Here is a 21,351-nt window from a genome sequence, read left to right on the forward strand (position 1 = left end):
ATTAGTCGTTAGTTGCAGCTCTATTTGAGACCGTTATTAGGAGGTGTCTGACCTGAATCCATTCCCTGATGGTGTCGTCTGAGGGAGTCCAGCCGTTTTCCTGGTAGTTGAGCCGGGAGCGTTCTGGGGACCAGTTGGAGTTATACTGGGAGGACGCCCTGATCAGGTCTGAGGGGATTTCCCCAGACTCCATGCCCAGCGGCTCCATACAGGCAAAATCTGAGAAACACAGAGGGAGGCTATTACAAGACGCAAATAAACAAATAATTCAGTTCATTTTTAACAAGAAAGTAAATATTTTATTGCCTAAGATGTAATAGCAGGATTTCTTTAGTGAACGATTTGTGCCAATTACTGCTCTGAGCATGTTGGTATTTCAGCAAAAGGCCTTTTTTGAGTCTATATACAGCAGGTAGCGATTAACTGATTATTAAATCAGTTGGCGATTATTTTAATAGTTGATTAATCATGATTAATCTGATTAATTGTTTCAGACCTAATCAATAATAATTGTTATTCCAGCAAATGGCCTTTTCTGAGTCTATGTAGGGCAGTTAACGATTAATCAATTACTAAATTATTTAAATTATTTCAATAATTGATTAATCATTCTTCATTGAGTATTATAAATAATCCATTATTATTTGTCATTTCAGCAAATGGCCTTTTTTGAGATTGTATTTTGCGAGTTAGCAATTAGCCAATGACAAAATGATATTACTATATTGATTAATCACAATTAATCAATTATTATTTGTTATTTCTACAAATAGCCTCTTGAGTCTATATACAGCAGTTAACGATTAATAAAATACTACATTAGTTGACAACTGTTTAAAAATCAATTAATCACGATTAATGTTGTTGCAGGAAATTACCTTTTGTTGCCAGTTAAGAATTAATCAAATACTAAATTAGTTGATGATTATTTCAATAATCGATTAATCATGATTAATCGTTTCAGATGTAATAGTTTTAATACTTTAATGTGGTGATTTTGATGAGTTTCTGCATGTTTGTGTCTTCGTTTTAGCTAATCTGACACTAACTTTAAGAGAAAGCATGTCAAACTTTAAACAAATCTTTAAACGAGACGCATCTCTGCATCTGAGAGTCTTTTCTGTCACAGCAGGAGAACCTTGGGAAGGAAAAGGGAGGAGGACACAAAAGGAAGTGTGAGTGTTTCTGAGTGGGAGACACAATGTCTGCAAACCTGACACAAACACTTTGCATCAATTCCTGAGTTTCACAAACAAAACGTGGGCAGAAGTTTGTCTCACCAAACTTGTTATTTTGGTAAATCGATATTTATCCGTCTCTTCCCTGTCCAGGCAGGACGCTGATATCCCAGAACAAAGAAATAAATCCTGCAGTCGCTTCAAAGTCCTCCCAGTCCTCCCAGTCCCAGTCCTCCCCCCAGTAAAATCAGTTTTGTTTGACGTGAATGTTTCCCCAGAGCGCCAACGTCAGACACCATGGGACCTAACATTCCTGAACCGGGTCAGCGCCGGCGACAACCAAAGGGTTAAAAACGCCTTTTAGACCTCTAAAGGAATCCCAACTACGCAGAAAACTGGCAACTTCTGTCAGGGACCAGAAGGAATAAAATCCCCAGAAAGCAACTTTAACAGAATTGGAGATTCCTGATAAAAGTCTGGTGTGAAATCGGTCAAACAGATTGCTTAGCAGCAGAAGATAAGAGCTGAAAATGGGTCACATGATAAAAAAAACGAGCTATCTGCTCCAGGAAGAAACTCTGAATCGAAATAATAATCTAAGAGGAATAAGAGACGATTAAATTTAGATCTCACAACTGATATTTACATTTACAAACTGTGGCTAGAGATAAATCCAAAAGTTGCTTCTTATGTTCTTTCTGTTGCTTAAAGACTGAAGATGTTTTTGTTGTTTTTCATGATTTTTATTTTATTACTTTGCTCTTTCGTTTTCTCACTTTTATTCTCTCTGCTCAGGTAAATTTTTCAGCTCAGTTGGTTGATATTCTGACCAGTTTAACCTGATTTCTCAGCAGTTTCACTACCATTAAATCCAGCTGTGCTTTGTTTCTGTAAAACTACTTTGTTTTATCCTTGTTAAATACATTTTGGTATATTTATTTACACATTTTCTGACCAGTAAATCTAGTTTATATCAATCCATCTTACTGAAGCTGATCCAGGATCCTAAATAATTCTTGAAACAATAAACTGAGTGATGCTACTGCTGGAATCTAATCCCTTTTTATTGGTAATTAACAGAAAACTGACTTGGAGTCATCATATAAAAGGCATTCAGTGACGTTTTTTATTGAGATATAAATGTTATAATACTTTAAACAGGAGAAATATCTTTTGTTTTGATTCCATTAATGAGTTGCATGACTTATTAATGATTTAAATACTAGATAACATTTCATTGCGTGCTCAGTTAGAGCTGAGAAATGTGTCAGGTTGCAGGAACAGAGGTGTTAAAGCAGTGAGTCAAAACAAATCACACATTATTAACGCAACCTGCAGGCTCCACTGGCTGAAAGTGTTTATTTACCAAGAACAAATGAACTCTGACCTGCGGCAAATATTACTATTATGAGAACTAAAAAGTTCATATGACATGCAGAAGTTTTGATTTTAGAGAGATTGTTACAAAATATTCAATGATGTTTGAACAATGTTGAAGTGAAATCAGTTTTTTTTAGTTTCATATTTATATTTAAATATTAGTTATTTGATGATTAAAATTATTATTTTGTCATCGCGATAAATAAGAGCGGGCTCATATTAACGACCGTTTACTTCTAGATAGATTATACAAATAGCTAATTAGCTAGACATACAGGTAGCTAGATAGACAGACAACATGCTAGATAGATAGCTAATTAGCTAGCAGAAAATGTAGCTATATAGCTTTCCAAATAGCTAGCTATCAAGCTAGATAGACAGTGACATAGATAGCTAAAATAGCTATCTAATTAGCTAGATCACTAATTAGCTTGCTAGATAGCTACCTAGATAGACAAATAAACAGGACGATTGCTAGATACCTAGCTAATTACCCAGCTAAACAAATAGCCAGATAGCTAGCAAGATAAATCAATCTATAATGATAATATATAGCAATATTAGCCTAAATTTAAGACTTTTGTTTACATTTTTTAAGATAAAAAGCCCTTTTTAAAACTGAATAGAAATATTAAAGAAATAACAAAATCCCAGCAAGTCCAACATTATTGTTGTATTTAAGAAACAATCTTTAACAGCGGCCATAGAAAGTGTTAGCGTCTCACCGTCGTCCTGGAGCCCAGCGGGCGGCTCCCTCTCTCGGATGGTGTAGTTGGCCGTGAAGCCCTCCTTGGCGATGGCGCTGTCGGTGGTGATGGTCATGGACAGGATGCCCGTGTGGGAGATGATCCGACCCGGCGACTTGTGGCCGCAGTACCTGCCGATGTGAGGACCCACTGAGGAAGAGGAAGAACGAGACAGTCAGCTTCATCAGCACTTTCCATCTTATTCACACCATCTTACATTTTCATACGGCTGAAAACACGTCATGGTTATTAGCTTCCATTTATAAGAGGAGAAGTTTTGTCATGAATTGTTGGGATTAAATAGAATCAGGTTTCAAAACAGTATACATGTTAGGAACTGTATTTCTAACATTTACTTTGTTGCTTACTAATATCAAAAATAAGATTTCTTTACATATATGAATGATGGTAAGGTCATTGATCAGTCTGTAGATTAAAATACAGATAATAAGGTTAGAGTTGTAAAGCATGATGGCTTCAGTCAATATTTAAACCTATCTTTTAAATATTCCTGTTCATATATGGTCGTCCAGAAGTGTCAACAAAACAAACGCTAGCCAGTTTAGCATGAATTCTGTTTTAACAAAACTTTTCCTTGTGGTTTGTTACCGTTGCTTTGTCTGTTTTGTTGGGTTTTTGTTGTTGTACCATGACTGTTGTTGCCTAAGTTTTTGTTGTGTTGTTATGGATTTCGTTGTTGTGTCGTGACTTCTTGTCGTGGATTTTTCTGTTGAGTTGTGGATTTTGTTGATCCATTTTTCCATTTTGGCTTTGTGACATTTTTGCTGTTGCATTGTGGTCTTTTTTTTTTTTTTTGCATTTTGTTGACCCTTCTGGGCTACCGTACTAACCTCCCTGTTAAAACATTTCCTACTGTTGATGTACGACTTATCTTTCTGATTCAATTATTTCAGCTTTAACTTTGGTCTTTGCTCTATTTTCACACTTTGATTACTTCATAATTTCTTATGTTTCTACAAATTAAATATAGCTTTTAAAACTAATCAGAGAAAAGGCAATTTTAATATTACAAAGTAGCATTAATATTGTTATAAATGACCAACTTTATGTTCCTACTCTGGAACTGTCTCGTTAAATGAACTGCAGCCATTTTTTTTAGATTTCTCTCCATAATGCAATTCCTTGACAAATGGTGAGCTGGTAATTAAGTGTCATTAATTATCTGAAAGCGTACCAAGTGAAAAATCAATACCGTTTTCATGAAGTAACAAATGCATTCGGTCCTTCTTATGAATACCAAAGTAAATTGGTGAAAGTAATTCTGCTGTGCACCAGGCGGATCATTTTAAACCGAGATAAACACAAAAAACTGATGTGAGCATTTGTTATTCAGGGAATTAACCCATCGGGAAAATAAATATCTAAAAGTGAGGAGAAATTTCTTCTTCTTTCATTAAAAGCACAGAGAGACATGCCGTTTTATATCTAATGACATTTAGAGTCCCCAGCCGGTCACACATTTTAGCTTTATTCTTATCTCCAACTCGCAAAAATGAAGCTTGTAGTGCTGCCTGGTGGAGATACGGTATCTCCTCTTACATGATACAAAAATATATTCTTTTAATTCAGCTTAGAGGTAAAAAGCTAAAAAAAATAAATAAAAAAAAGAGACATGAAGCACTTGCACAGGAATGCTGAGCTGCAGTAATCTGATGGATTACGTTTATCAGTTACAGTCTGAAGCAGGTAGTCGGCGATCTGTGACGGATTACGTTTGGAGTGATTTCAGCCTTATCGCAGGACGTGTACTGGAAATGGTTTTTACTCCAAAGCCGTCGGCTGATGAAATCACACCTAAAATAACGAGGAGAAGAAAAAAACATCCTGCAGGCAACGTGGAGCCTCACAAAAACTGGATAGAGAGAGAAGAAGAAACTAAACCTGAGCGTTTTTAGTAATAGTAATGGAGCGTAAAAACCTGACGTTGAATACAGTTCAAATAAACTGTATCTGTATAGATATCTATATTATATTAATATATTTCTGAATGGAAAGCCCAGGACAAAACAGGTGTCAGCCATTGTACATATCAGAGCGGTAAAACTAGCTGACCAAACGCTGGAATTCCACTTGGGTTGCTAGGTAACGGGGCTGGGCATGGCTGAGGTTGCTAGGTAACGGGGTTTGGCTTAGCTGGGGTTACCAGGTGACAATTTGTTACATTTGGATTTGTTGATTTTGTGTGGATTTGCAGATTTGTGAAAAACTGGAGGGACTAACTGATGTAATTTGGAGTTTAAAGGGCCACATGAAAAGCTATGGTGGGCCGGATTTGGCCCCTGCGCCTCGAGTTTGACACATGCTTTAAATCAAGGCTAAAACCCATGCTTTTAGAGTTGCTTTTGATTCATAATAAATGGAACATTAAGCCATATTTAATGTGAATTTGACGAAATGTAATGATGTTTTATGTTTTCATGATGTAAAGCTCTTTGAACTGCCTCAATGCTGAAATGTGCCACAGAAATAAACTTGACTGATCAAATGAAAACCTTGGAAGCTGCAGATGTCTGTAAGTCTGATTAAGTTGACTGAATTTTAATTAAAGGGAGCAAGTTGAAAGGAAATGAGATCAATGCATGTCGGAGAGAACCCTCCTGCAGACGCTCCCTTATCTTCCCTGACAAACACGTTTGGCTCAATCAAACCCACAAACGCTCTTGAGCACAGATGCACCTGAACGCGTGCCGACACGGATCGTTTGACAGGAAGAGTCCTGGCAGGTTGGCGCCGCTTTAAAGTGCGTGTCAGTTTCTGTGTACCTGAGCCAGTCCCTCATGTTCCCGAGCCAGTAATCGGGGAGAAAAGGCTCTCTGGGCGCCGCGGGCCAGGCGCCCGGCCCAGGTTTGCAGCTCTGGTGATTATCGGCGCGCCGTACGGCTAATTAGGCAACAATGGAGGCAGAGACGAGCCGTCCAAGCTGGAGGAAAGGGAGTGTGAACAGGTTGCGTCTCCGTCATTCATGAGCCGGTTTTCCAGACGCGGTTGGTGAAGGAACAATGAGCGAGCTGCGTGGGCGTCTCCCCTCCACTGTCAGTACATCCAGATGCCATTTGTGCAAAGAAGAATTGGTTTGGAGTCAAACAGGACAATCATTACCTGCTGGATGATTCTGTTTATTACTCATTTTATCGGCTCCACTGAGTTGGAGCTCCTATTTAGTCCCATTTAATCAAACTTTAGACGGTTTGCCTTGATCAGGGCAGTCCAAACTTTTTGCCATTAGTGCCAAAAATGTCCAATTGAGAGCAGTTTTTATTTCTTAAGACTTTTGCTGTTTTTATGTCTTCAATTATATACTAAATAGAAAAGTAGTCTAAGTTTTGTAGAAAAAGAATCTGTAAATTTGTAAACAAATGCACTGCTGCTGTTTTAATAACATTTTATTGTCCTTGTCTGTTTTTTTTTTAAAACATTGCTATTTAAAGAAAAATACCTTGTCTTGTATCTAAATAAATAAAGGTTTTAAGATTTTATTTGTCTGTAGGAGTTAAATTAATCGGTTAAATTAGTTCACTTGAGATAAGACAAAACTAACTTACAAGTAATTTTTAGCAAGATGTAAGACATTTTTATGTAAGTAATTCCTTAATATTTATTTTTTTTAAACTTGTCCCACTCGTAGATTATTTCAGTTATAACATGGAAAAATGTTTGGTTGGTTATAAGTGAAATAATCTGTCAGTGAACTGGTCGTTTTCCATAAATATTAAGGAAATATTGACTTAGAAACAAGCTCAGATTTCATGCTGAAAAGTTTTGTCTTATTTCAAGTGAATTAAGATATTTGCACTGGAAACTAGACAAAAAAAAATAGTTGGTAAGATTTTGTTTTTTTGCAGTGTGGACCAAAGGGCCAAACAATGTTATGCAGAGGACTGCAAATAAACTATAAACTCAATATTTCTTGAAAATATTGCTCAAAATTCATGTTCAAAGTAAATTCATAAAAAAATAAATGTTCTCTGTTCAAAATGTAAAAATTTGGAGTTAAATTTATTGGGGAACTAGTTTAATTTTTACACAATCATCATTAAAAATTTGAAATCTTTGCATTAAAGTCACATCAGAGGTAAACTAGTCTTTTCATGTTTCTTGTTCAACATTTGAACATGAAACATGAAAAGAGAATTTTCAGTGTTTTTCAAAAATCTCATTTTTGAAAAGTGAATTAGTTGAATAATCTTGCAGTTCAAAATTAATAATCTCAAAGCTATTCAAAGAGAATCTAGTCCAATTAATGTATGGTTGTAGTTTAAACTCTCTGAATTTGTGATTTTCATTTCGTTAACGGAGCGTCTGGTTCTGGTTCCTCACCGGCGGGGAAGCCGTCCCAAACCTCCAGCCAGTCGTAGCGGCAGACGGCGCCGGCCGGAGGCGTGGTGTCGGGCTCCATGTTGAAGCTGTAGAACTCCACCGTGATCTCCGCCATCTTGGGGGCGAATATCATGAAGGTGCACTCCAGGTTGTTGGGGTATTTCTCGGGAAAACCCGGCGTCTCGATGACGCCGCTGGGAGCTGTGAAGTTCCGGGAGCATTCTGGACCTGAAGGCGACACAGATGAGGAGTCAGAACTTATCCGAAGCTGAAACGTTCAGAAATAAAACCAGTTCAGTGAATTCACGTTTCCAATTCACAATTTGAAAATTTTCATTAAAACTGCAGTATGTAACTTTTACAATATATATATATATATATATATATATATTTTTTTTTTACATGTCGAATAAATATGAAAAGTTAATCTGGGGGACTAGCTGGAAACAACTAGAAACAACCAATCAGAACCAGGAGGCGGGTCTAAGCGCTGTCAATCTCATCCTTCCTCCCTTCCACCCCTTTGCTCTGTGCTAAGCTACAGCTAGCATAGCTTGATTTGAATGCTAAGGCTAGTTAGCATAACCATCGATGACACCAGATAAACTGTTTTCCTGTAACTGTGAATTGTTTGTTCTCCGTTAACATTTAGCAACGTGTAACAACATGAGATTGATTGACAGCGCTAAGACCCTCCTCCTAGCTCTGATTGGTTGTTGGGGACAGCAATAGTAGCTCTGGGAGATTGATTTTTTGACAGATTAAAAAAATTATCTTTTTTAATCGATTATCTGTTTACAAATGTTAAATAATGCAGCTTTAAATTCACATGGAAAGTGAACTAGTTCATTTTTTTCCCTGTTAAACATTTAAAGAAAGGTTTAAAAAGTGAAAAATTTCGTCTCAGATCCTCCTCTATACTACACAGTACATCCCAGGTGCACAAAAAAGCGTAATCATAGATCATTCCTCCCAGCAGCTGCTAAAATTCTTAAATAAAATAGAATATAATAATCACTGTTCTCAACAAATTGCTTGTGTTTTCAGGTTTTACTCATTTGAAATAACATTTCTGCTGTTTGAACAGTTTTTGTTTTCACTTCTTGCATTAAGAAATGCACATTTTGCACATTTTTTTGGACTGCAGTTCAATATTTTTGACAACTTCACACATTTTATGTAGAAATGTCGCCCTTGCTGTACAGTATGATATTCTTAATTTAATTTTGATGTGAACGTATGTGCCTCGATTGTAACATCTGAATGAGGAGTTGTTTCCTTGTCTTTCCCATTTTGAAGATGTTTAACAGAAATGAAAATGGTAATATCGTAACTAGACTCTGATTTTAATGTTAAATACTTAAAAAACTGCTGTATTTCAGATTTTCCCCCCAAACCTAAATATATAAACACATGTATCAGAGGCTGCTTTTGTATATATATAATTTTTTTATTTCCTGTGAAACATTTTGTTGCTGCAATAAAACAGATTTTCTTAGATTTAATTAGACATTAGCCCGTGCCCAGTTTGGCTCGTATTTACTGGCGGTTTCAGGCAGTTTGAAAGTGTCAACATGAAGCAACGAGACAAAAACTCAGACAAACACACAGACACAGAAATCCGTGTAATTATTTACTCAGAAAATCTGTTTCACATGTTATTTTTCTAACACGACAAACAATTAGATAATAATCTTATCATCGGCTTTCTGTCAGGACTCCAGTATTTTGGGTTTCTTTTTGGTTTGATTACATTATTCTGCAAAAATACAGAATTTTATAACCAGAATTTTATTATTACTAAGCAATTATTAAACAGAATGGAATATACTTTATTGATCCTAAAGAGGAAATTACTTATTTGCTGACAAGCATCCAAACTGTTAAATATTGGTAAATACAATTATAACTATAAGCAATATAAAACAAATTTTAAAAATATGTACATAAATGTGGTATTTTAAGTCATTTAAATATGACTAATAATAAAATAAATCTATGAAATAAATACATAAATAGACAAATTAATAAGAATGCACATTGAAATTTTATTAATCTATAAATAAATCAATAAATGCTTTATTTGGTAAGAGAAATATAAGAAATAAGGCAGAAAAACATTCAAAACCGTTTTGTTATCTACTGAGAGAAATTATCGGTTAATTATCTGTAAATATCAGCCACATGTAAATCTTGTGACTTTTTAACCACAGTGACGTTTTCAGTGAATATTGTTCATTTCTCTCCATGGAAAAGCTCAATATATTATGTTTATTATTTATTTAAAAGCATTAAAGACTCCGATTTTGCTGATTTCTATCTGTTTCTGTTTTAAAACACAAGTTTTTGCTTGAAAGTCGAGGTTTTATTCCTCCAAACCAACAACTTCCTTCCTGTTGGTCAGATCAGGACATTTAACAGTTTTCCCAACAGATCTGTGGCTCGTCCAAATGACTTTCAGTAAATCTGCAGTCGGGCAGCTGTGTTTTATCACTGCGTGTCCATTCACGCTTTTATTCAACTCTCTGAAGAAAAGCAAAATGGTTCAGAGACGTTTCATGGTTGTTTTTAGCTTGGCTGGCCACTAAAATAGCTCCTGTTTGTTCTGAGATACACAAAGAGTCACGAAGACATTTAAAATTCATTAAAGCTACAAATTCTGCAAATTTAAGTCATTAGATGACAGAAAAGACAAACGGAAACATGTAAGACATGGAGGATAATCAAAACAAGAAAGGTTCTGCTTTTGATTTTCACCCAGAGAAAAGAGACAACTTATCTGCCCTCAGATGTCTGGAAAAATATCTTTAGCTTGATCTTTTAAAATCTTCAAAAACTCTGAACGTTTAAAGGAATCAACTCAGAATCAAAGAAAAGAAACCCAAAAGGTGCAGAACAGAGACGGTAAAAATAAATCAGCTCCTGCAGAGAAACAGTTTTTTATCTGCTAAATTCTCCACCAAACAGTTTGAAAAAATAAATTTATCTTATATTTAGAAAAACTCTTAAATCAGAAAGTCAACGTGAAGAGTCAGGTCAGGTCATATTGCAGAAATGCTGCATGATTATATGATTCAATAGATCCTAGACTAGGGGTGTTCAAAGTGCGGCCTGTGGGCCATTTGTGGCCCTTGGACTGATTTTGTGTGGCCCCCCACTGTCATTCACAAATGATAGAAATTTGGCCCATAGATGCAGATGGAGACTTTTGATTTGTAATCAGGATAAAAATTGTTACCAACATAATTTTCGTATGCAGGAAAATGAAAGTACAACGCAAATTATTCATCCTTTAACAAAAGACAAAAATACGTTTATTCAGAGATTTTTACTGAAAAGCCAACTTTGCTGCCCAAATCTTTAAACTTGGATAAATATAGCAAATGTTTTGAAAGAAAGTGACCCAAATCCTGTTCATATTACTCAAAATAAATTTATTCAATCGAACCTAAAAAAAACTCTGAAAACTAGATGTATTTCTTTTAATACAGAAAACCCAAGTAGTTTGCTAAGCAGTAAATTTCTGCCAAAAACTCAGAAACTTTGAGAGTAATTTCAGAAATTTTCTAGAAAAAACAAGGAAATTTGAAATCAGGAATTTTCTACACAAAATTTGGCAATTTCTGAATTTCAAATGTTTGGACACTCCTGAGATAAAGTGATAATTTATAGCATTATTGAAGTTTTGCCATGTGGGCCAAAATTGTTGACTTAAAATAGCCATGGGTAAAAAAACCCAAAAAAACAAAAACCTAAAATCAAGCAAATAAAGAAGCTGGATGTTTATTCTACAGCAAAAACTTGAACGGGATTTTTCTAAAGGTGTATTAGGACCTTTGTAGATGGAAAAAGGGAATAAATTTCAGCCAAAAACTCAGAAATTTTGTGATTTTTTTGACGGAAATTTACAACTTACTACAACTTTAATTTTGCAGGTTTGCTGTATTAAAAAATGTTCAGTTTTCAGTTTTTTTGGACTCAATTGAATAAATTTATTTTCAGTAACAAGAACCAGATTTGGGTCACTTTGTTTCAAAGCGTTTGCTATATTTAAGTTTAAGAACAAAGAAAAACGTTCTGGGTGAAGCAAAGTTAAAACTAAAAAGACGAATAATTTGTGTGGCACTTTACGTTTTCCTGTGTAGGAAAATTATGTTGGTAACAATGTTTTAAGTCTCCATCTGCATCTACGGGCCAAATTTGTATAATGTTTTAATTGCAATTGGGGCCACACAAAATCAGTCCAAGGGCCACAAAAGGCACCCGGGCCACACTTTGAACACCCCTGGTGTAGTTGTTATAAACTGCTACCAATCCTGTGTTTACACAAATTAGCTCTTTGGATCATAAACTCACTTCATAAAATAACGGATGAACATGTAAACAGAGGCAGCAGACATTTTTCCTTTTTTTTGATTGTTTTTTTTTCTAGAAGCCTGCGTCGCCTCTCATCCGTCATCGGCGCCGGCGGCCCGCACCTCGACGTGACCGATGTCACGAGCCAGAGAGCGATGTTGGGGAAACGGCGTCGACACGAGGCGCGTTCGAGGGCGAAGCATCGCTCCGAGGCAGAGGCTGCGCGTGTGAAAGTTACCGTGTTGGAGGAGGAAGAGGAGCGTTTCTCATGATGCCGGGTCCAGATGGGACATGAAGCGAGACGCACACACACACACACACACACACCCCGACACACACACACCGCTGAGGACCCCTTGCTGTTGACACAGGTGGCGTCATTAAGGGGTGACATGATAAATGATGAGGAGGGACGGGAGGTGAAGCATGCTTCGATTCGGAGAGAGAGTCTGAGAAACACGCAGCTGGGGCCGAGAAAGGAGGGAAAATCAGCGCAGATTTGCCAAACCAAATTTTTTAAAAGATCAATTTTACACAAAAGCTAAATAAATATTATATAAGAATTTAAAGCTGCAGTATGTAGCTTTTATAAAACTCGTGTAATTTTCCAGCAACATATCGGTTCTTGTTTTAAGTAAATAATTCCTTAATATTGGTGAAAAAGCACTAGGTCCACTTATTATTTCGCAATCAACTGGCACTGCACCATTACCTAGCAACGCCAGTCAAGCGCAGGTCGTTACCTAGCAACCAAGTTCTAGTTCCGCTGGCAGAGCAACACAGGAAAATGTCTTGTCATAACTGAAATAATCTGCCAGTGGAACTAGTACTTTTCAGTCAGTATTAATTAATTATTGACTTAAAACAAGTTCCTGTATCTTGCTGAAAAGTTACTTTTAAGTTAGAATACTTGAATTGAGACAAAACTAAGATATTTCCACTAGAAACTAGACCAAAAGTACTTGGTAAAATTTTGTTTCTACGATGTAGACCGCATTAAAGCCGCATCATGTAACTTTTATTAAACTTACAAGTACATTTTCACAAGATATAGGAGCCTGTTTAAAGTCAATAATTACTTCATATTAACAAAAAAGTTCTAGCTCCACTGGCAGATTATTTAACTTAAAACTAGACATTTTCCCCACATGATAAGTGAAATAATCTGCCAGTGGAGCTAGTAATTTTTCATCAATAATAAGGAATTATTTGCTTAAAACAGGGTCTTATGTTGCTGATAAACTACTTGTAAGTTAGTTCTGTCGTATTCCAAGTGTAATAAGGTATTTACATTAGAAACTAGACCAAAAATACTTGGTAAGATTATGTGTTTTTGCAGTGTAGACCGCATTAAAGTTGCAGTTTGTAAGTTTTACAAAACTTACAAGTAACTTTTAAGCAAAATGCAGAAGCTTATATTATATTAATAGATTATCAGATAATATATTGTGACTTTATCACCAGATAAAAATTTTCATCACCATCCCTTATTTTGATTATAAGAAAATATGTAATATTTTATACTAATCACATCAAATTGTATTTATTCCCACGGTTCTTATGGTTCTTGCAGCTGCATATTCCTTGAAAATGGTCTCAAAGCAACAATATTATTGTTTATCACAATTTACCACGCAACAAATTTTGTTATTGTGACAGGCCTAGACGACGCCATTCAATCAGCAATGGCTTTAAAATGATCTCACAAAAAACAGAGACATGTGTTTTTGGTTAAAAACCAACATCTAATGTAGAGTTGGGACCAATATAGTCCCAGTATGATGGGGAGAAATGTCCCACTTGGCTTTATAAATGAAATCTTCGCTGTGGTCAGAAGAAAGGGTGGAGCGACGCAACCCAACGCTGCTGCAAAACGCTCATTACCGCCGCCATCTTTAAGCGCAGCGGAGCGTGTCGTCTGGACGAGCGTCGCAGCGCTTCAGGCTGTGTTTAGGGGTTTCATGTCGTAATAACAGGCAGGGAAGTGAAGGCTGAAGCCACAAACTGATGCACAGAAATGCAGAAAGGAAGGTGGGGAAAGATTGCAACACGACTCACTTCTGGTTCTGGTTGTTAGAAATCGGCCGTAAATCAGGAAGAAACTGTTTTCTGCATCCACAACTATCGGAGCAACTTCCTCATGCTGCGGTTTGCTTTTTCCGATGGGGAAGCAACACCACCCTCCCTCTCTAACTCTAAAAAATCAGCTCAGCACGACCACAATGACTTCATTATGAACAATTATAAAACAAATGTTGACTTTTTTGTTTGAGTATTTTCATCCTCAATGCAAAAAAGCAACAAATAAATGAGTAAATTAGTCCAGACAGAGTTTACTGTAACATCACCTTAATAAAATAAAGACCAGGGTTCCTAATTTAAATATTTTGGATCCAACATTAACTACCCTGAAATAATACTAATTTGCTATGAAACTAATTAGATGCTTTGGATCCATTTACACAAGAAATACTTAATTTAATTCCCAGTATAATGAATTGAATTTGAACGATAATATGTTGGATTGAATTAAAATATTTTGGACTGCACTTGACAGATTAAAGGTTAGAATCTGAATAAAAGGGGTGAAACTGATATATATAGTTCACATTTGACTTTTTTATTAGATTTCAGTCAGTATCTGATTTTATTTGACTAACTAGCTTTAAAAAAGAACTACCTTTTGAATTCAAATTGAAAATTTGGATTTTGAAACGGCTAAATTTACTAAAACTATAACCTGTTATTGGTTTGGTTGTACATTAGAGCTATATAAAATTTTTTTGTTGTTGTTTTAAACATCCAAAACCAAACAAATTTCAGACAGAAACAAATCAAATTACCAAAATGAAACTGGAACTCGGCCAAAAATGTGGCTCCATATGTAGGTTAAACAGGCATAAATTAACTAAATTAATGTTTTTTCAGTAATCTTTTGATGGGTCCTAGTGGCACCACTGGGTTTACTGTTCAGAATAATATCCCAGATCAAAAGACAAATCAGAACGAGAGTCACAATGCCACAGAGAGAGAAAGCTGGCGACTGAATTTAAAGCCTATTTGTAAGCAGAGCAGCGGCTCCATTTAGCAGCCGGTTACAGTTTGCTGCTCCGACTGTAATGGATTTTAAATGTGGCGAGAAGAAAAGGCAGCAGCATGGCAGGGGGATTACCTGAGTGAGAACAAGTGCTGTTTTTAACTTGTTAGGAGGTGGAGGACCCATATTGAGGCCAACACACACACACACACACACACACACCAACGGAAACACACACTTGTGTCCCAGTTTCGGAGCCGTTTCTCTATGCCACAGCATCCGTCTCATCTGCAGGTCACCCCTGTTGCCTCCAAGGACAAACAGCCCATTAGCTAAATGAGCCCGAGGTCCCACACACCTGTCTGTTACTCAGACACAAAGGGACAAAGAAAGGCCGACAAATGCAAACAGAAACAAAAACACCAGGCGGAAAACAGAGCTGGACACTCAGTGTTCAGGAGATGTTAGCATAGATAAATCCTACAGCTTGTTGCTGCTCTAAAAGATTTTTATGACATTATTATTAAGGCTGGACAGTAAATCAATAACAATATATATCGTAATAGACATAAATAATACATCTGATAGAAAATTCAATATTCAGTAGAGAGAACGTTCACTGAACCGCACAGCATTCTGGGAGATGTAGGCAGAGGAAAGGCTTTAGCCGCTCAACCTTTAACGGCTAGCTAACCTACGTTGGTAGCATCACCTAACTCACTCACTCTTTGGTTACCTAGCAACAACCCATTGCATAATGAGCAGTTTCCAGTTCCCCCTGGTTACCTAGCACCAACCTGTAGAGTAACTTGCGCTGCAGCAGTTTAAGGTTTTCCCGCCGTGCCTCATAACTGCTTAAAAACAAACAGTGAGGAGTGAAAACTGTGGATGAAACAGAAAAGGTCAAGCCACCAGTTTGGCAGGATTTCAATAAACTAATCAATATTTATCAATATCGACTGATATGAAATGCTTATATTGTGACACGTCCAGTCCTAATCATTATAAGTGTAAGGTTTCTCAAAATTGTAAAAGTGTAAGGTTTATTCTTCAAATACATTTCGTCTTTTATACAAATTGTTTTCTCCTCACTTTTATTGCTACATAAGTTACGTTAAGTTGTGGTTTTCAGTTGGTGGTTACCATAGCAACCAGTATGTATCAGGACCACACTGCAAAAACACAAAATCCTACCAAGTATTTAGTAGGATTTTCAGCAGAGCTCCAGCACGTTTGGTCAGCTGGTTTTACTGCTGCGCTGTACAATGGCTGCTGGAAGAGACAAGTGTTTCGTTTTTGAATTACCATCCAGAAACCACTTCCTGCATTCTTGTTCATTGTGAAGGAGGCTCTTTTAATGCTTTTCAAAGATGTACAGTTGTGTAATTGTGCATCTGTTTGCAGAAATTTTCACGTGTGAGTGTAAACGTTGAGTTGGGTTTGTGGCCAGCAGCAGATTATTTAGGTTTAAAGTGACAGATGGCCTAAAACAGCTCATTCTGAACTGAGCAGACTAAAATCTCGTTATCTGAGAATGATTTTGTGTAAAAGAAAAATGTAATGACCTGTTCAGGGAAGCCTAATAGGTCACCTTTATAAGTTATCAATATATCTCTAATTCAGGCATCAAATATCTAAATTTGTCTCCAAACAGTCGTTGATTGAAGCTAATACTAATAAGCCCTGCATATAAACGCTTCCTTACAAATCTGCATTTACAGAACTGTAACCCAGACTTTCTAATGTCATCCTGACCTCCATCAGTCCGAACGGTGCTGTGCAGAAATTTGTTTTCAGTTCACAGAGCAGTAAAGCATAATGAGCCGCGACTTCCAAAATACCCACATAGGGACAGACGAGGACCTGCCTATCTGTTTATCACAGCAATCTGTAACCTGCGTTCGCAGGGGATTGTTATTTCTGGGAGACACATGAACGCTTGTTGCTCTCTGGGGAGCTAACATTAGAAAAATGAGGAGGACTCTCATGCAAGCTCCGTTTTCATCTGATTTATGTCCAGCCTCCCCCTTGGAGTGAAAAAATGAAGTGGCCACAGGAGATTCTCTGTTAGCAGAGGCTCAAATAAAGCCAGGAGGGAAGAGAAAACACAAATGTAGGACAGAGGGATCGGGGTTCCTCCCAGCGCTGGAAGTGTTTATGTAGGTCTATCCTGATACGTCCTGCTCCACCGGGACGCTGACTGTTTAGCTGGCGGTCCAGAGGTCAGTGTACCAGAGGCTCCGCTCTGACCAAGGACGTCAAACAGAAGGATATTTATAAACCACGCTTTCCCACATTGGTAAAAACAGAACCAGAAGTTCCCCATTTCAAATGGTCACTGGTATCGGCTTTGCTGCTTTAGAGATCATTGATGTGTAATTGTCTTCAAAAAGTCTCCTTTAGTTTGATAAAATAGAGTTAATAATCAGTTTAAACCAACAGTTTTCTGTCCAGCAGATGGAAACACACCAATGAATTTATTCATGTCGAAATTCGCCTGATAATTGGATGGAAACTGAGGAGTAAAGATGAGCCATTCAAACCAAAAAACACTGTAATAATGTTTAATACCAGTTAAAGCATGGTGGTCTTCGATACCACTGGTACTGGTGGATTAAATCTTCAACTTCCTGTTGAAGACTTCCTGTTGACAGCTGGGCGAAACGTGAACACTGGTTGACGTTTCAGGAGTTCACTGATCACAAACATGGATCAAAATATTGGAAAAAGCAGCCACTTCCCAAAGTCTAGACCTCAACATTGGAAAAAATGTGATTATTTTGTTGAAAAACTGGATCTGTACCAGGAAACCATCAAGATTTATGCCAGAAGCTTGGAAATGACAAACAAAACATCTGTGATTGAGGTACAGTTCGCCAAGTGACACTTAACCCAATATTGTGGGTCTGTGTGTATATTTGAGTCTGTTTGTATAGGTTTAGGATAAACAATAGTGAATAAATTACATAGAGAAGGGAAGAGTCTTGTTTTAGTTGGGGGATTTAATCTAGATGTGAACAAAAACAATATTTTGAGTTGCTTTTATCCATCATGAGAATGTTTTCATTACAATCACGGCTTGGATGGCACGCTATAATCTGAGCTGTCATTGACATAAAGCTGTGAATAGCAAATAATGCAGTCTGAATAAAGGCTTGGGCAAACAATAAAGCAAAGGGAACCAATGTTTTACAGATGAAGCTATTATCTGATGTCAGTAAAATTACATCTGAGACCTAATATTGAAAAATTAGGTCTCAGATTTTTTTTGAGACCTTACTGAAAGGTAAGGTCTCAAAGATATTTTGAAAGATATTCACAGAAATCACTAAAATCAAAACTATGAGACACAAATAGGAGTATTTCTGCTCCATCTGGCCTTCTTTCTGCTGTATTTCCTAATTTATCTAAATATAAGTGTTAGAAATTACATCTAAAACTCTTTAAAGTCACAAAAAAGCAAATGTTTCGAGTTAATCATCTTCCGCTGCCTTTAGGAGAGATTGCTACCAAACCGTCAACCATTTTAAGGTTATTTATCTACATAATAGGAATCCAAAGGTGACATAATAAAAACTAAGCTACCTGTCTTGAAGACCTCGTATCGAACTGAGAATCCCGCTCCGTGGGTTTCATAGTCAGAGACGAACTTGATGAGGAGCCGGTCGCCGCTGGAGATGATCGGCGACGGCGCGATTTTCCCGCAAAACTTCCCCACCATGGACGAAGCCTCGTCTACGCCGCCGTTGTAGACTTCCAGATAGTCATACCTTAAAAGATATTTCAATTAAAATATAGACATGATACAAAACAATTCACACCTCCAGAAAAACACAGACATAGATCAATACTGATCAGGTTTTTAAAATATGCTGAAGACACAAACAATCTTAAACGCTTTTTGTGTATATTTAAACATAAATACTTTAATGTAGACGAAATGGCTGAAAAATATATTATAATAAAAGGATTACATATGAGTCGATATCGACAGTTATTCATTCGTGGGTTTTTTTTTGTTTTAAATAACTGAAATAATTCTTGTTTTATCCACAGTTTTCACTTCACGCCGTTTATTTTTTAAAATATATATTTTTATTTTTAAGCAGCTTTGAGGCATGGTGGAAAAACATAAAACTGCTGCACCGGAACTTTCTCAACAAGTCGTTGCTAGGTAACCAGAAGTTACTAAGCAGGCTGTTGCTAGGTAACCAAAGACAGAGGGAGTGAGTCAATGCCACCAGCTTAGCTTAAAAGCCGTGAGAGGTTGAGCGGCTAGTGGCTGTCACGATACATACTGGTATTTATTTATTGTGCAGTTCTGCATCAATGATAAAAAAAGAAAACCATTTCTGTTGATAATTCCCTTGTAAAATAAAAACTTTAAACTATCATTAAGCAAAGTAGTTTCTTTTATATACACACCCGTTCACAGATAAAAGAAAAACAACTGGCTGTGTGTGTGTGTGTGTGTGTGTGTGGATGTCTCTGCTCCACACACACCGATAAGAAAATATCAGCTCTTGCTCAAGTGAGTAAATGAAAAGCATATTAGAAAGATAACAGTATAAAAAGAGTTGGAGGGGATGACAGAGAACATGAGTTCCTCTTTCTCAAAGCGAGGAAGGAAGAACAAGGCAGCGATATCAGCAATGTGAAGAAAATTATTCCCACCGTGAAGTTTTATCTGTCTTCGCTGTCTGTGAGTGAACCTACTACCACCTTTACCAACAATGCTGTTTCTTTTTCAGCATGTATCTCCAGTTTAAAGAAAATTCTCCGCAATATCTGGTCATAAGCTAATATTACCGCCTTGTTTGTTGTCGTTTGTTCACATTTTTCAGCCAAAATGTGTTTTTACTAGATTTAAATCACCTAAAATACAATTTTAAAACCTCAAAAAAATTTCAAAATATATATCCCAAAAGTAAATAATAGAAAAATGCAGTGATTGTATGTTTGGTAGCCATAGGCTACGAATGATGTTTCTTAAAATAAAAAGTTAAAAGTATTGTCAAGTTTCTTGATCTTTGATAAATTTCTGATGAAAATGAATTAAAGCAGTATCAGTTTTCAGCTCAATTGGAAACCTTTCACTAAAGGCTAATCACTATCATGCTAAAAGCTAACACCAGTCAAGCTAACAGCTAGTTCTTATTAAACAAGTAATCTGTGTAACCAGGTAACCACTACTCAAAGTAAAGGTAACTGCCAATTAGAGTCAAACTAAGTAGCAATAAGAGTGAGGCTAACAGCTAATCAGAGCTAAAGAAAAAAATAGTTACTGAATGTCAAGCTAACAGCTGATCAAAATGAAAATGACAGCTAATCACAATAAAGCTAAAAACTAATTCAACAATTAATGTCACACTCAGTTTTTCAGCATAAAGTTAGCAGTTATTCATTCTCAAGCTAAGTCCATCTTACTTAAGCTAAAAGCTAAACAAGGCTAGATAGCAATTAATCATAGTCAGTCTAGCTTTTAATCAAGCAAATCTCTAGGTAGAAAACATGCCAACAGCTACCTAGTCAAGCTAACAGCTAATTAGTATCGAGGTAAAAGTTTATCATTGTTAAGCTAACCACTGCTTGGAGTGACGATAGCAGCCAATCATAGTTAAGCCAACAGTTATTGATTTGTAGCTAAAAAACAACAAACAGAAGTAGTGTCATTCCCTCTGGCACCTGTAGCACAGATTAGATGCATTTTGCTAAAACAGAGGGAAACTAAAAGCTAATTCTAGCCAAACTAATCAGAATTGAGCTAAAAGTCCATCAAGGTCAAGCAAAGAGCTTATCATACTTAGCTAATTAGAGTCATGCTAACAGCCATAACTAAAATAATTGTAAATGACAGTCAAACTAACAGGTAGACATAATAAAGTTCATAGCTAATAATCCCAAAGCTAATGGCTAATTAGTGTCAAACTGAAAAGGAAAACACATTAGGAGCAACGTGATGTCCAGTGGCATCTGTTATCCAGGTTCCATTACGCTAAAGTGGGAGCGATAACTGGATTCCAGATGATCAGATAATGTTATCAGAAGCATTAACACTGCAAAAAAAACAACTAAGACGGGAAAAAAATATCAAGATTACTATTGATCAGCATTAAGCTATAACTCCATAATGTAACAACAGAGCAGAAAATATCCAGCGAACACACTCTGACTTTTTACCTACAGAGTTATGAATAAATTATGCATTTTCATCAGTTTAAATCATAATCTCTGTCTAAAGTCAAATACAATTCCTTCAAGATTGGAGAATATAATGCAGTAAAACAAAAATGTTGACTTTTTAAAGAAAAATATT

The 21,351-nt window shown here is 36.5% G+C and overlaps 1 protein-coding gene across 1 annotated transcript in view; it reads right to left on the reverse strand.

Annotated features, from left to right (window-relative positions):
* LOC116721263 (neuropilin-1a-like) overlaps window positions 1-21,351 on the reverse strand; it is an 85,387-nt gene that overhangs the window by 42,423 nt on the left and 21,613 nt on the right. The window contains exons 3-6 of the mRNA XM_032564885.1: window positions 18,621-18,805; window positions 7,643-7,870; window positions 3,284-3,454; window positions 53-219 (exon numbers count right to left, since the gene is read on the reverse strand). Of these exons, the coding sequence (XP_032420776.1) occupies window positions 53-219; window positions 3,284-3,454; window positions 7,643-7,870; window positions 18,621-18,805 (751 nt within the window). The remainder of the gene's footprint in view (window positions 1-52; window positions 220-3,283; window positions 3,455-7,642; window positions 7,871-18,620; window positions 18,806-21,351) is intronic.

Source organism: Xiphophorus hellerii, chromosome 6 (assembly GCF_003331165.1).
Source record: "Xiphophorus hellerii strain 12219 chromosome 6, Xiphophorus_hellerii-4.1, whole genome shotgun sequence".
Classification (NCBI taxonomy): domain Eukaryota; kingdom Metazoa; phylum Chordata; class Actinopteri; order Cyprinodontiformes; family Poeciliidae; genus Xiphophorus; species Xiphophorus hellerii.